Source organism: Cololabis saira, chromosome 12, assembly GCF_033807715.1.
Source record: "Cololabis saira isolate AMF1-May2022 chromosome 12, fColSai1.1, whole genome shotgun sequence".
Classification (NCBI taxonomy): Eukaryota; Metazoa; Chordata; class Actinopteri; order Beloniformes; family Belonidae; genus Cololabis; species Cololabis saira.
The window spans coordinates 24,592,157-24,608,971 of record NC_084598.1 but is presented as its reverse complement, the minus strand read 5'-3'; the positions used below and the strand labels follow the sequence as shown (position 1 = coordinate 24,608,971).

The following is a 16,815-nucleotide window of genomic DNA, read 5'->3' as shown; positions in this document are numbered from 1 at the left end:
CAACTTAAGAAAAAGTTTTGTTACTGATGTCCTCTGGGTTACTCGTTTCAAGATGCTGTGCATGTTTATGTAGGTGATGTTTCTTGACACCTATTTAGTATACCTACTAAATGATAAAGTTTGATAAAAAAACAACTTTGTCCCCTTGTTTTATGGTTTAATAGTTTTATACAGTCTTTTTTTATTGAACACAATGTATAAAAAAAAACACACATTTATACAAACTGCTCGTAGAGGAAATACAATATAAGAAAATAGAACATATTTTGGGAGGTATCATGAACAAGAGACATACACACAAAGAATAAGGTAAACATACAATTAATAACAAAAACAGTAAGGCATTTTAAGGCAAATAGCATTGACATTTCAGAAAGAGATTAAAATAAAAGATACTTTGATATATTAGTTATTTGACTTTATTTTTTTTTAAAGAGACAAAAAAACGTTTGAAATCATTTAAAAAAACATTGGAAAGAGCGAGTTTGTGCCCCTGCACTTTGCCCTTTACGCAGGACGTAAGGGAAACGTATTACGTCACAACAAAACGTGTGACGTAATTCGGTCTGCTAGCTGGCTAGTTGGCTTGCTAACGAGAGAGAAGATGGACTCTCCCATACTGGTAATTCTTGCGCGTGTTTTTACTTGCCAAATAATAATACAATTTCTATTGTGACCAAGTTCTCCTTCAAAACGCAGAGAAAAAGATATTTGTCTCGATACGGAATTACCTCGACACAGAGATCACTGGTGTAAACGACGGCTAACCAGTTAGCTTCCGTGGTTAGCCTGGTTGATGATGTGGAAGTCTGTCTCCTTTACGACCTGGGCCAAATAACTTAGTCTTTTTAAATACTCTTACGATACTTTTAGTGAATACGCTTTGTCTCGTTTACTACATGTCAGGACCTGCTGTGGTGTGTTTTCAGGTTGTTTCTACTCCAGCATAGTTATGTGAGTGTATATGTGGTTAATGACAGCAGTAACACCTGTCTCCGCAGGAACCTTCTCTCTACACGGTTAAAGCGGTGCTCATCCTGGACAACGATGGAGACCGGCTCTATGCCAAGGTATTGTACACTGCCATCGCAACACAAGGTGTCATCATTGTTGAACTTTTCAAAGTCTTTCTTTCTTTCTTTCTTTCTTTCTTTCTTTCTTTCTTTCTTTCTTTCTTTCTTTCTTTCTTTCTTTCTTTCTTTCTTTCTTTCTTTCTTTCTTTCTTTCTTTCTTTCTTTCTTTCTTTCTTTCTTTCTTTCTTTCTTTCTTTCTTTCTTTCTTTCTTTCTTTCTTTCTTAATCCTTTATGCACATGGTTAAAAAAATAGACAAGTAAAAACAAATGTAAACAGTGCAATATTTATAAATAAAAACAAAAGCAATTCAACAAGCTTCACAGGCAACCAAATGTGGGATAACTTTAACGAAAAGAGAAAATATTGTATTTTAACATTAATGTAAATATTTAGCTATTGCTGTACTTCCAGTATTCTTTCTTATGTAAATAAATATATTCTACATTATCATTATAATATCACTCATCCTTCTGTGCATATATGTATTGTATACACAATAACAATAACATATATATATAACATACATACATAAGTATACACATAGTGATGCACCGAAATTAAAATTTGTGGCCGAAACCGAAAATAATAATGAACACTTGGTCGAATACTGAACATGGTTCTTCACTGTTTTTCATTTATTTTGCCAATTTTTTCCCCATTGCATAAATCAAATTAATTTGATTTAGGCATGCTTTTCAAAGAAAAAAATATTTTACAAAATTACAAGGTAGAAAATATTTATTGAACATAAAAAAACTGAACATTTTTTAATTTCCCAGCATTATGTTGTTTTGGTTCCACCTCCTGGTGAATGTTAGGTAAAATTCTTATGTGGTTACTTTTTGGTTGGCCAACGATTTATGTTTGTGGTGCGCAACTGTTACGGGAGCGGCCAGTCTATATTTCCTTATATTACAACGCCGTTATTAATTGTTCGTTTTTTTTTCACACTTATTCCACCGAACACCGAAAGTGTTTTTTTGCCATTTTCGGCCGAACAATCGGTGCATCACTACATACACATGTACATAATATGCACACATATACACATGCATACATACACCTACGCATACACATATACATATACAGCATACTACATCCTCGCATACCTACGTAACGGTACACACATACATACTGCTACATACTATACTGACCATATAGTACACACATACACATACATACTACTACATACTATACCGACCATATAGATTGTTGATGCAATTCATCATCCTTATACCTCATAAAGAGGGATTCTTTATATCTTTTCTTGAATGTAGCCACACTTGAGCATTGTTTTATCTCCACATTTATACTGTTCCATAGTTTTACTTCGCATATTGCATTTCCTCTACAACCAAGACTAGCTAATTGTTTACATGTTGTTTCTTAATGAAAGGAGTAAACAATGAGGGGATCCCAACAATGATGCACACATACGTGATATAGGCGGATCAAAAAACAAACAAACTGAAACAGGACAGGGGGGCGGGGGTGACTTCACTAATAAAACCAAGTTGAACTTAGTGATTTTCAACATCGTCATATTATATTGTTTAGCCAAAAATAGATACATTACCTCTTCGCTATCCATCCTGCAAATGACCGCTGAAAACAGAAAAGTGGTTTTGAAAATCTGTCCCGTTCATTCACTATCAAAAAAATGCACGCGACGGAGACAGGATCTTTCCGGCAGTACGCGCTGGTGCTCATGGGAAATGTAGTGTTCTTTCTGGTAAAGCACTACCGCTTTTGTCCAAAGGAGCCGCCAAACTCAACAAAGGCTGAAAGTTACATTGTGCTGCTTGAACCATGTTTCGAACTAGGTTTCTCTTTAGTCAATGAAGCTTAGCTAAAATTAGTTTTTCTTTCTTTTCTTGTTTTCGTGAGTTTCCCCATTGAGGGAGTAATAAAGGACCATCTTATCTTATCTTAAATGTACCCCCACAGATTGTTCTTGCCCAAATATCAGAACGCAAAAGGAAACTAACATTTGGTAGCTGCATCTTTTTTTCTTTTTGTTTTTATCTATGAGCTGCAGTTTAATTTCTGAATAATGTTAAAGTATTGACATTAAAAATGTTTTTCCAATGCATTACATAACTGCAAATGTGAGTGTGCTGTTTATTTGGAAATACTGATTTGATGTACATTGTTCAAATCATGTTGATTCTCAGTTTTACACCAGTTTATCTTGAAGTATGAAGCCTAAAAAATATATAAAATAAAATAAACTTTGTCATTATTATTTTCTTCCTCTCTCAAAAGACCAGATTCTTGTTGGAAGGAATTGAACAGGCACTAAGAACAAATGGCCATCAGGTTGAGCGCTGCAGAATAGCGGGGGAAGTTACAAAGTGTTAAGACTGTAGATCAGTCATTTGGTCCTATTTTTTTGAAGGGTGGTTGCTATATCACCAACCTTTTCCACTGAAAAAAAAAAAGTAAGCTTCATAAACTGTGATGTGGGTTATAGATTTTTAAAACAATGAGCATTTTTTCATGTGTCTACAGTATTATGATGACACATACCCAACGGTGAAGGAGCAGAAGGCATTTGAGAAGAACATATTCAACAAGACGCACAGGACAGACAGTAAGTAATGTGTAACATATTGAATAATTTTGCTTTCTTTATTTTATGTCCAGTAACATTCATATCTTTTGGGCTTATGTTTTTTTTTGTGCCTTTTTTACATCCCCTTAGGTGAAATAGCTCTACTGGAAGGCCTTACTGTTGTCTACAAGAGCAATATCGATCTCTTCTTTTACGTCATTGGAAGTTCACATGAAAATGAGGTAAAAGCTTGATTTCGCAATTAGTTTTTTTTATATGGAATTTTAATGAATGCCTATTTGAAAGTCAGGATTTAAACCATATGATATAAAAAAATAATTTCTGAACTACTACTTTTTAAAATTATAATTCAAATTTAGTATTTTAGGTTTTCATTTTATATATTTTTAGTTAATTTAATTTAGGTGTTCCACAGTCTAATATAACAATTTGATAAAGAGCACAATTTTTTACACAGTTGGCTCTGTAATCTGCTGTGTACTAAAATATTTGATTGGAATTTTTTTCTTTATAAATTACTGAATATTGTTTAAAAGAACTGAATCTTTATTTTTGGATCCCAAATTTTTTCACCTTGATAGGCCTATTTTAACGTGGTGTATGTGACTGAAAATAAGTCCATATAGAAAGAAAATTAGTATTTAGGTTTCATATTAAATAAAGTAGAGCTATGCTTCATAACAATTGCCTTGGAGAGGACACTTAAAATATAAAATTAATAATGTGGTTTTTTTTTTGTGTGTGATCTTTGATTTCCTCACTCTTACCCTCCCTGCATAAAAAATGTGTTGGATATTCTAACATTTTTGTTTTTATTTTCAACAGCTTATGCTTATGGCTGTGCTAAATTGCCTTTTTGATTCTCTCAGTCAGATGTTAAGGTATGTTTCGAATGCTTTTACTTAAATCATTTACAATATTTTAACCATTTAAAAAATCTTTAATCAGGCGTAATCGTTTGTTTTTTCCCTCCAATTCTCTGCAGAAAAAATGTGGAGAGGAGGGCTTTATTGGAGAATATGGAAGGCCTGTTCTTGGCTGTGGATGAAATTGTAGATGGAGGGTGAGTAAGAATTTAGCAGCTTGATTATTCCCCTTTAAAAGAATCTTAGTGCAGCTTTTCTTTTCGTGTTGTGGTTATTAATTGCCGGTGTGACTCTTCACCAACAGTGTGATCTTAGAGAGTGACCCACAGCAAGTTGTTCACCGCGTGGCTCTCAGAGTAAGTTCCTCTTGGTGTTCTCTTTAAAATATTCAGCAAAGTTTGTTGTAGGTTGTTTGAGCTGTAAAAATAATATACTTGTTCTTGTAGGGGGATGATGTACCTTTGACGGAGCAGACAGTCACCCAGGTGAGAAAGATTACCTTGATCCTCTCTCTCTGCTATAAAGTTTAAAAGATCCATTAGTCTTTTGACTGCTAAACGTCATTACGTGGAGTCAGAATATACAAGGGCACTGCTATTGCATCATTCTCTTCTTCTGCTACTTGCTTACTGGCTGTCATACTTTACATAGTCTTTTTGCACAAGTGTCTGCGTGATTACAAACTATCTGTGATAAGGTGGTAAGTAGTCAGCCGTGGTTCCGGTCTTTTAGTTTCTACATGGATCTGTCTGCGTGTGAGCTCCTTTTGATTAATGTTGCCATTTAAGAGGTCTGAGACTGGCTACCGCTATTCCCTGGCCGTGATTAATGGTCATGTCCAACCAATGCTTTATGGTTATGATTCGACTTTCATTCACTGAATAAAGAAGATTCATTAGACCCGACATATTTCTCTTTGTTTTCATCACTTGGTCATCATTTTCTGTTGAGTTTTTTAATAGATATTTGTAACTTTTCTGTCATTGTTGTATTCTGCCTCATCACTTATGTCAGTTTTTTTTTCATTAAGCACTGTTAGATGTTTATCCTTGTTAGGTTTTAGTTTACACTATGTCCTTTGGAATGATCTGTTTAAAACCATTTCTCTTCCACAGGTGCTTCAGTCTGCTAAAGAGCAGATCAAGTGGTCACTGCTTCGATAGTGAGGCCCGCGCCGCTCTACCAGTGAGCTGCTGCTCACCATGGCACTGATCCTTCTTCTGCAACTTCCACTTCTTCAATCAAAGTGGAGAAGAATACAAATGGCTGATACAGTCACACTTCAGGACTTCTTCTTGAGAAACCTTTTTCCCGTTTCCATTTTTTTTTTCTGCTCAGTCTTGCACTGTATGATCAAAATGGGGATACAATATGGTGTGCATTCCAGTAACGATTAACCTGTATCGTTTATTGATATACCTTTTCATTGAAGAAAACAAATAAAATTTGTACCTGTCTACAAATGTGAAATACTGATCCATACCATCATAGCCTCTGACAACATTCCTTGTATCTTGTATAACATAAAATGTAACCTTTACAATATTATCTTGTCATTTCCTTTAGATGATCAGAGAAAGAATAAAACCTCTTTAAATCAGCCTGGATATTGTGATTAAAAATTGTCAGTATAGGAGCCGTACCGGAGAATGCAGACCTGTGTTTTACATTTTTGACCCGGCAAGTTTTGTTATCAGATATGTTCCAATACATTTTAGTATGTGAGCAGCAGGTCATACTACTACAGTATTTATTCTGTTTTTTATTCTTGATTGTGCACCACCACCCCGCAGTAGTTCCTATATTTCCTACAATTTAAATTGTGCTTTTATGTCATATGTTCTTGGGCTAACTGTTTTTAGACTGATAATCAATTGCAAGGACTCCATCTGCTGGTATTGTCCAGACAGTGCAGGGCAGTTACATAAATTATATAGTCAGGGATGATACGTCATCATGCAGCTTTAATCTGAACCTGATGAGCTGCTGACTGCTGTGAATGAAAACACGTTGTATGGACACATATTCTATTTATGTCTACTGGGAGCCAGTATGTGCTCCTGAACTGCATCCTTCCATGTGTGCACCTCAACTGTCATTGTAACATCATTCAGTTGTCTGAATGCAGATTACTGTATGAGATGCTGGGATGGGCGAATAGACACTACATCACACTGTTCCCTGATGTATGTCACAAGATCAGAAATTATTAGACTTTTTTCCCCCTTCCCATCCCCTCTGTTATTTATTCCCATGGGTTCCTCTTTTGTGTAGGCTAGACAAAAGAAAGATCCAGCCATGCCTTATTTAAGCTGCATCATCTAACAGGTCCTGAAACGTTTCCTCTGCATCTGCTCCGGGAAGCTATGTTTTTTTTAAACGTAATGTTCAGAAAATTGCATAACATTTGGAACATTTAAGAACAAACTGAATCAAATTGACATGGATATGTTTGTGGCCTGGGGGACTTTGTGGAAAAGACCACAAACACAATGTTGGAGTGCAGAAGGCAAATGAGGGTTTTCATGCATCATTGCCCTGTGGGAAATTTGAAATCATTCTGGCAAATAATTAACGAAACGTTTTGAGAACTCTTTGATCCGTTGTAATGTGTGCATACTGATTGCTTATATATCTCTCAATAAAAGTGATTAACAATAACCTCCAGCAACAAAAATATATACCATACAAACATTTTTTAATGAAAAAAAAAAGTTTGTTCTATGATGGCACTATTTGCAAAGTGTTTTTACTGGACAAAAAGCAGGAATAAACTGTATGGTAATTATTATAGACTATTATTGCATCAGTTTACTGTTATCACACCAGTTTGCTGCTATAATGAGGACAGCTTATGTCTTGGTGTGTGGTTTCAGCAAAAGAAGGAGGGTGGGGGGGGCTGAAGGTTAAAGAGGACAAGGCTTTGCAGAGGTAGTCAATACTAAATGTAATTATGAAATCTCAGCAAGGACACAGCATGGGAAGAGAGAGGGTTAAAACCGGCACAACATGGCTGTCCAGACGTTCAATTTTCATCTAGATAGCCCCGTGGCACCAATGACAGCTCAGTGACTTGCTTTCATCCTATAATTACAGTTGCACCATCATAAAAATCAGCCAGGTAATTTATATTAATTATACAGGAATGGGCATTACAGTTAGAAACTCCATGGTTTGACAGGCTGTACATAACGTGCAGTAAAATTGTCAGAGATGTGTAGGTTAGAGCCTTGTAATTGATCGATGCGTACAGTGAAAGAGTCACTCTCCTTCACTGTGTGTGTTTGTGTGTGTGTGTGTAATTTGTGAATTAGAGTTAATAAATTATCATCATCTATAAGCTTACAGAGTCTTTATGTCACAGTCAATGGGTCCCAGCATCTATCCAATAGCCCATCCAGCCAAATAGACACAACACAGTGGAAAACAATGACAGCATGTTAGATTCTGCACTACGGTGGTACTTAATAAAGGAAGAGCTGTTATATTGTCCAAGCAGGGCAAGACCCTCATGATGTTCAATGACTCACTGTATTAAAATGATCACTGTACCTACTCTCACATTTATTCTCAGTATATAAAAAGAACATTGAAACGATCCTTTTAATCTAACATTAAAACAAAAAACACTTTGATCTGAAAGGAAATTAACTCGTTTGTTATGTCAGAGTTGCTTTTGTTTCCAATTTTGGGGTTTTGATTATTTTAGAGATTCAGATCTTATTCAAATTATAGTTTATATATGACGAAAATTGACTATTGACAATGTTATATTTATGTTTAGTAAAGGTTTTTAGTCGCTAACATAATTTTCTCTGCAACACAGCATGTTCAGCAACATGGATAAGCTGCAGAAAAGGTGGAAAATACAATTTTCACAAAGTCAGAAGAAAGTTATTACCAAGCATGAAACATAATTAAACATAAAAACATTATCTTAAATGAGTAATTCATAGCTAGCGAAAGTGAACGTGGCTGAGCATGTGTGCTTGCAGAGAAAAAGAAGATCTGCGCCCATGCTTGGTTGCTGAGCCGCTGCAGCATTGTGGCAGCCTGACATGGTTTATGGGCCCAGTTGTCCTCACTGGGTCTGTTTATGGATTCCCATAGAAAAGAGAATCATGGCCACTCCAAGGAAAGCCAGCCAAAAACAACACCTCCACCATTGCACTCTTGCCTGCCTTTGCCATAACTCAACCTGCTATTTATGTTTCTGAAGAAGGAAAAAAAAAAAAAAGGTTTTCACAGTAATGACATAAGATGATTGTAAATTCTGACGATAATGTTTAATTTTTTTGTTGATGTAAAATAAAAATGTCACCACAAATGTGTATTGTTTATTAGATGTCATTGCAACATGGTAAAAAAAATAAAAAAATAAAAATGTGTTGTTTTTTCTCTCTCTCGCTCTCTCTCGCTCCTTGTGTTGCCTTCACAGGACCAGCCATTTCATGAAACCTGTAAGATTTATCACATGGAAATTGTTAACTTTGATAGGGCAATGAAAATGCACCACCTCGGGGATTGTTAGTTGAGGAAATATTCCTCCTGATATGTTTTCCCTCTGCTGTTTTCCTCTCGGTTCCCTTGTGTGTAATTCTTTCCTAAGGAGCATGCTTTAGAGGGGTGATCACTGAAGTTCTCTGGATGTGAAAACACTTTGCTGACAGGGCTTAAATGCAGAAGAATCTTACTTGGCTTTTTGCCTTCGTTCTTTCTTTTCTTCTTGACTGGATTCATAAAAAGAAAATCCTCAGGCATAGTGGTTCAGGACTGCTGTGCTTCAGGGGATATTCCATCATCCTCTGAACTTGCACAACTGGGGCACATCTGGTTGGTGGATTGACTTAACTGGACTCTGGCCTCCCCTTCCTTCAGATCCTCGCTCAGGCTGTAATCCTGCCGGCAGGCTACTGATGCTGCTGTGTCATGACAGTCAGATGTTACTGCTGTTATCAAACAGTCAAAACCAAAATTTTGGTGGAGCAGATGATGCAAAAGGTCACTAAAGGAGGAACCATTAGTCATCTTTGAAGCTGACAGTCAGCATCAGATACAGCCATGTTGGCCATAAACCTTTATGGGTCTTTTTGCTGGTATTTCTTTTTAGCTTCCTGTGCATCCCCCAACGAAAGAAAACATATGTCTCAATTGAGAAAAAAAATAAATATAGCCTATATATATACATTTGCAAGCTCTTTTTTTGTTTCACTGCAGGATGCATGAATGCAATTTTGCTGCAGGAGTTGCAGAATGTAAAGAAAAGCATTTTCCGTGGCATACCTTTAAACCCTCAGTATGCTCTCCCATCCTCGGGTCCTCGCTTTCTCTCCTCCCTCCCCGTGGATTCCCCAACCACACAACAACACCGTTAACAGACCTGCCCCTGACAGATTTACTGCCATCGTCTTTCCATTGGCCGCCAGCGTGACAGCTGAGATTTAAAGCCGCATTCTCATTGGCCGAGGGTTGACAGGTGAATTTATGGCTGCTGCGTGATTTGATGCCTCCCGCCTTTGAAGTGAGTTACTGCTCTGTCGCTTATAGGACACAGAAACGGTGTCAGGTTGCAATCGTAAAACCTCATCCCTAAAGGGAGGTGGGCACTGGAGTATAGTCCTTACATCATGAGAGCATCTTGCAGAGGTAGAAACAGAGGAAGGTAGGTATCAAGCTGCCAGTTGTGGGACATGGAAATTATTTGAATAAAACAATGCATTTGTGCAAAAAAGGGGGAGATTTGTGATTTTTGAAAGTGCATCTGTGTGTATCCAGACCCATCAAACACATTCCTGCCTTTTTTCTGCTCAGTCCTGATCCCTCGTCATCAGCAGGTTTTTCAATGACTATGTAAATATCTTTATCTCAAACATGATGTGCAAAGAGCACACTTTTTGTGTTCCCACACTTTCCAAAATGGGTTTTTTCAGGTATTCAGAAAATCCCGTTCATCAAGCCTAATGGAAATGCTTTTTGCTCATTTAAAACGTGTAGCTGGTCAATCTTAAGTATTCAAAATCTAGTTCCCAGCTGTTTTTGGCCTCAATAGTAGGATGCGGCTGTGCTATAACACTACTTAATCCGTATGCATTACTACATTATATGTTGGCTTTGCCTCTGAATGATCATTTGAACTCTTTACTTGACTATTTTTGCATCATTAGGGGCAATAATTTGTCAAAGACTAAATATGTTTTTGCCCATCTTCTTCAAAGTTCACTTTTTTTGTTGTTTTGAGGAGAAGTTTCGCAGGAAATATGGAGTTATGGAGGGAGAACTATGAGAGTTACACTCATAGATAGAAAAACCACGTTCAATGGAAACACCGATCCTGGCAGCGCTTATCGCAAATTCAGTTTTTTCTTTTGCGAGAAAATGTAATGGAAATGCGACTCCTGCCAAATACACTCTATCTAACCCCTACATCTGCTCACTGCAGCCTCGGTGTTCGTGCAATGCTATAATCTGTCTGCATCCTATCTCTTCATCAGCCTGTCAGTCCGCCCTGACAAGATCGAGAGGATTCCAAATATGGCCCTGCCAGGGCCTCGACCCATGGATATCTGTAAGGTTAAACAGCATGGGTGCCCCTGCCCTATCTATCAACCTTAAGTGAATTCATGCACCCTGTCCCTTGCATATCAAACCCATCCCGTCACTCTCTCACTTCATATTTGAGGTTATCTCTTCAAGTGGGAAACTCTTGGAAAATAAAATGACTGCGAAAAACCCTGGTGTTGCCTTGTCAAGTGGGATTGCATCATTTCAAGAATAACCTTTGCATGAACTTGATAACATTGGGTTACCCCTGCTTCCCTCTGACAATGTGCCATGCAAGAGAGAGAAAACAGGTTTTACACCTTAAAGAGGCATGATCCCCCTGAACTCAGAGGAGTGATGGATAGCATGGCGGCTCTTTAGAAGGGGCCAAGACAAATATACCTCCACAGGGTTAACCATTGCAGCGAGGCCTTTCTTGCAAGATCATGCTACTATGGAACTTTTGACTTTTCCTGGTGCTGTGACTACACCTTGATAACTTTTTTGTCTCTTCATTATTTTAAAAAAGGTATTTGGTGAAAGTTGCTGATGAAGTCATATTAGAAAACAACTGATTTATGTGCATTTCTATCTGTGAAACATGAATATCCTGACTTCCTGAACAATTTCAGAATGTTTGAATCCATGTCTTTATAGAAAAGAAAATTGTGAATACTTAAATGAAAATAGTTGCAATAATAATATACTAAATAAAAGAAGCAGTAAATGCCGTCTTGGTTAGTGATAACATGACGGGCAATGCCAGTGGCTAATAGTGCCAAGCGATCACCAGAGGCATTATAACTCTAATGTGGTTGACGTCGACAGCTGTACTGAATGTCATGGAAATCAAAAACTTACAAAAGCATTTCATTTAAAGTCAGAAATGTCTCAAGGATGTGTAAGAGAAAATGCCTGGCGATTACACAACTAAGTACGAATACTCTGTCATGGTAACATACGTGCTCAAGTTGATCCATAATGTTGAGAAATATCCCACAGGATGAATGAAAACTTTGGCTCTGACCCTGGCTGCGCTAGATTAAGTTTTTATTTTTTATATGGATCAAAGAACTAAATCAATATTACCATTATGTTCCAGTATAATGAAGTCCATCAAATCTGTGTTGAAAGGGACAACAGTCCAGCTTCAGCTGCACTAAATCACTGATGCAAGTATTGTCAGAAAGGTCCACGATGATGAGATTTGTAGAATAAACCATTGGTATTCTTCCAGAAACTCCATTAGAAAAAAAAAAGCTGTGGTTTTGATGAGACCAGCCTTCACTTGAGGACCATGTACTTTGGAGTTTGTTCAGATGTCCAGAACAGAGGGAGGAGACTGTAATGTCAGTATCATTTCTGAATCTTACCAGAAATGTCTTATCTGGTGAACAGCAGAGAATAATCTTCCATTTAGTAGAAAAAAGGAAGAGGAAACAAGAAATATTTCTCCCGGGCTTCATAGCAAGCAGGTAGAAAACATATACTGTATTTCCTTGACGTGGATGATCTGGATTCAGCGAAGGAATCACTGCATAGGATGAATGACCGTAACACTTTTAAAGGGTGTTAACACACAATGGAATATCATCAAAAAGTGCTGCAAACTATAGGCCAGAGATGCAGCTTTATTATTTAACTGTTCTGATTTTTACACTGTGGGTCAGATCCTGAAGAAAAATAATACCAGTGCTAATCAGCTAAATAAGGCACTATATTCCCATCCATCAGAACACCTCACCATACTCTTCTTGTGCTGTGTATGATGGGACAACTATAACAATAACTGGGCTGTGTAAACATAGTGACTGACCTGTATCATCCTCCTGGATGGAAATTTACCATATCTCTTGGCATGCCGCGCAGTTGTTGGAGAAAGTGGTATGGTTAGAAGAAAGCAAAATGGTTCAGTGACTTGTCCATTGAAGGACCTGTGTTACAGCAAGTTGAGTGATTCCTGGAGTTACAAAAACAAACAGGATGGTGTTTGGGTCTAGGTGTTGAATGCACATTTGTTGGAAAATCCTTTTTTTTTATAGTTAGAAGGCAAAAAGAGGGTCCGCCCTTTTGGGGCGATTGCATATTGAGAGTTTAGTACAATATCAGCCACAATATCATGTGTGACCTCTGCACATAGACAGAAGAGGTGCTTGCTCTCATCAACACCTGGCCTTCTGTTTTCCCCATTTTCTTATTTAGATACACTAATAATGATACATAAAATGAAGAGGAAGCAGTTCACTGGGGTGATTTTAGTACTGTTTTTCTATTTTACACTTACACAACAAAACCAAATGTATATCAAACTAGTGAGCAGCAGATAGAAAAATTAACACGTTTTGATTTAAATGTAGATCACCTCTTGTATCAGAACCAATAGCAAGGGATTTGCCATGGTGGAAGAGTTGCTTTTCAGGTTTACTATGGACCCAGATCACAGCGGTGACCATGTTTGGATAAATGAAAAGAATATGTGAGAAGAGGAAGTGCTTGAAAATGCGGCACCTCTTGAAATCCTCACTGTCATTTTTAATTATGCACCCATGCTGTGAGAAAATGTACATCAGGACCCCGGAAAGAGAAACAAAGAAAACCACTTTCAACGAAAGCAAAACTATGTGAGAGTTGAAGTCATCAAAAACTTGAAACTGAAGCTGCTAAATTCAGTTAACCATTTCTGTGGTTGGGAGAGTATATTCAGGCGTCTGAAGTGACTAACAGCTAAAAACTAGAAACAACCCAGGCGCTTTGTGTGGGTCTCCCAAGATCTGAAAACTCTTCAGTCAGTGAGCCATTCAGGTTTGCGATATGTCGCAGAACCAAATCAGAGTGGAAATATTCATCTTTGTCCCTAACTACCACCTCAATTTATGCAGCATTTGTTGTCTCTTAAAACTGCATACTACATACTGGATTTCTAATGTAGTATACTGTATACAGTATGTACTGCATACAGGTCAGAGGTAATGGTTAGTAGCAATTGGTACATAGTATTCAACAGTGAAAACAACTGTACTCGGGCAAACATGAGACAGATACAAAACCACAATCAACCAGCAGTAACACAGTGCATTATGGGATATAGTATGCAAGGAAGCCTGGACAGAAGTAGCATACCATTTGGATATGTCTTTCATACTGCAGAGTGTACTGTAATTGTTTGCATACTACATACTATATACTCCAATTTTGAAAAATTAGTATGCACTACTAGTAGGCTATAGTATAAAGTTTCAATAATAGCTCACTTAAGAAAGAAATTAGCTAATTACACTCTACCAGTACATTTTATATCCTAACTAATCTCACTTCTTGTTGCCGTATTTAATTATTCATTTTCACCTGAAAATTGAAGATGATTATTTCCAGAATATTGCTGAGTTTAGGATGCGTAGCAGGAAAAAACAAATGAGCAAGCAAACACATCTCAGCAAAATTATGCTCAAATAAAGAAAGCTAATGGTAACCTCGGAATCCTCAAAGGAAACTTGAAGAAGAGTCCATTGTGTGTTTTTTTTTTTAAAGATTTGCCAATCCTATATGTTTCAGAAGAATTCCAATGTGTTTTTTGACTGATGTTTAGTGAAATAACCACAGGCTTTAACAATTATTTTGGTGTTCCTATACTTACATGTGGTGTTTTTCAAACTTGGGCCACTTGGACATTTTGAGTTACTATGAGATCGGGCCTGAAGGAGGGATCGGTACCTGCTGTCTACAAATGATGGAGATATTGGAGGATTAAACACCCTGTTGAGTATTTTTCAAGTGTGTGGTAGTGTGAGGTCTCAGACTTGGCGTATTTTCTTATACAATGTAACTATGTAATTAATGTCATTTTTCTGTTTAACTTCTCTAGAGGTTCATTTTCATGGACGAATATTTATGATCTGACAACATCAAAACACAAGTGGACCAAACCCTTTTCCCTTGCCATCAGCTGATGGGCTACTCCTTTGCGCTGCATTTTGAGTCCTGGGAGCTCCGTGGAGATGCTAATTAATCTAGTTGAGATACACTAATTGGAAAAGTGGTGACAGCCATTTTAATTTGGGACATTTTGAGGCAATCGAATGACTAATTGTCATCAGAAACATTTTTGTGAGGCAGGTACCTGGCAGACATCCCTTTGGTAAAGCTCCTTAAATGTTTTCTAGATTTTGGAAACAAAAGCGGACATCAAGCTGACAAAGTCTACGGATGGAAGCCATTTCATCTGCTTTCGAACTGGTGTCAAATGGCTGCCTTTGGCCAAGATGCTCTTAATTTGACCCAGCTTTCCTTCAGTCGTGCTCCACTAAAACTCTCATTTGGCACCTCGTACCTTTTGGGTATAACAAAGACAAGGATTCCGCTACATAAATAATTTATTCCTGAATAATAGCCCCGAGTACAAGAGAATATTGCAGTATTTGGTAATCATTAATAAGTAATGCATTCACATTTCTCTGCCCATTGTTTGATAAGAACTTTGGATTTATAGCTAATTATGTCATGCAATTTGAAATAATTATTAGGCAAGTGTAATAAGTCAGATTGATGTTTTTACATTCATGCTGACAGTGTGGGTTTGATATCAGGGAAAGAAAAAAAAAGCGAGTATACCAACAGTGTTTTGAAAAGTTCTGTTCATTTCAAATTTTCAGTTCACTTATTGGTTATATTTCTTCAGCACTCGGTCTATGAGAGTGTTTAAGGACGTGTTCACTGAAGTGTCGAGGAAAATGGGAGTAACCCTGACAGTGGAATTGAAATTTTAATGATGAGTGGCACAAGCACTGCGCTGACGGCCATGGAGCACCTCAGACAGCTTAAATATCACTGCTAATTAACACAGAGAGGTGGGCTGTCACAGACCATGATGGATGGGCAGAGGCGGCAGATCGTTGCTTTCCGCCAACCAACGATTCCTTTATTAATCAAAGCCTGAGATGAAAAGGCTCTCCCACACCTCGGGGAGAGGGAGATAGCAGGAGCTATTGTTGGGAGGGTTTCAATCATTTGCAGCAAGCCTGTGATGTGTTTGACCAGGCCGCAGCCAAACATTTGTCGGAGACACAACCTTTCTGATGGCGAGCACCTGTTTTTTGTAAACCCCTGAACCACCCGTATGTTTAAAGAGCCGCAGTGTGCACACAGGCTGGTTGCTGGGGAAATTTCTGTTTGGAGGATCTCTTTTTTTTGTATCCATCTGACAGGAGAGGTGAGCATGTAATGAGAGCTCCCCTCCCTGATGGAGGAAGCCACGCTGAGGACGAGGGGCACTCCCACACTGCACTCCTGGACCGACTCCATGAGCAGTCTGCCTTGCAGAGATGATTTCGACCTCAGATGATTTCAGCACTTTCTGCTTGAAGATGGAGTGTTATCTTCCCCTCTCTGATCTCCTCCCCATCTACCTCACTTAAGAAGGTCTATTGTTAAGTACTGGGGGCCTGTGGGTGCTGTAAATCAGGCTGCAGAGGGAGGGCATGTCTCCCATGGGGGAAAGCGCACACTCCCTGCAACCTTCAGGCTGATCTCATCTTACCTAGTCTAATACTGTAATTAAAGAACTTGTCAATAGCAAAGAGGAAGGTGCTAAAGGCTATGATCTGCACTTCCTACAGCGTGCCCCATGCACTCATACCCACACAGGCAGAATTACAAGCCGGTGCACTTGAAGAAATTCTTTCCTCTTCGCTAACGAGTTTTCACTGCAACCACACAGATGCTTACGTGTTTAATAGCACACTGTGATAGCATTTCTTAGGTGA

General features: G+C 38.0%; 1 protein-coding gene across 1 annotated transcript; it reads left to right on the top strand.

Moving 5' to 3' along the window:
* The first annotated feature begins 541 nt into the window (after window positions 1–541).
* copz1 (COPI coat complex subunit zeta 1) lies at window positions 542–6,116 on the top strand. The gene is made up of 9 exons (XM_061734957.1): window positions 542–622; window positions 1,002–1,070; window positions 3,587–3,668; window positions 3,780–3,871; window positions 4,476–4,531; window positions 4,636–4,713; window positions 4,821–4,872; window positions 4,963–5,001; window positions 5,632–6,116. The coding sequence occupies exons 1-9, from the start codon at window positions 605–607 to the stop codon at window positions 5,677–5,679; spliced, it is 534 nt and encodes a 177-aa protein (XP_061590941.1). The 5' UTR covers window positions 542–604; the 3' UTR covers window positions 5,680–6,116.
* Window positions 6,117–16,815: the final 10,699 nt, after the last annotated feature.

What these genes read in the sequence shown, in the direction of transcription:
- copz1 (XM_061734957.1), top strand. An exon ending in CAAGACGCACAGGACAGACA is followed by an intron (nt 3,669 to 3,779) that starts GTAAGTAATGTG and finishes ACATCCCCTTAG; the next exon opens with GTGAAATAGCTCTACTGGAA. An exon ending in CGGAGCAGACAGTCACCCAG is followed by an intron (nt 5,002 to 5,631) that starts GTGAGAAAGATT and finishes TCTCTTCCACAG; the next exon opens with GTGCTTCAGTCTGCTAAAGA.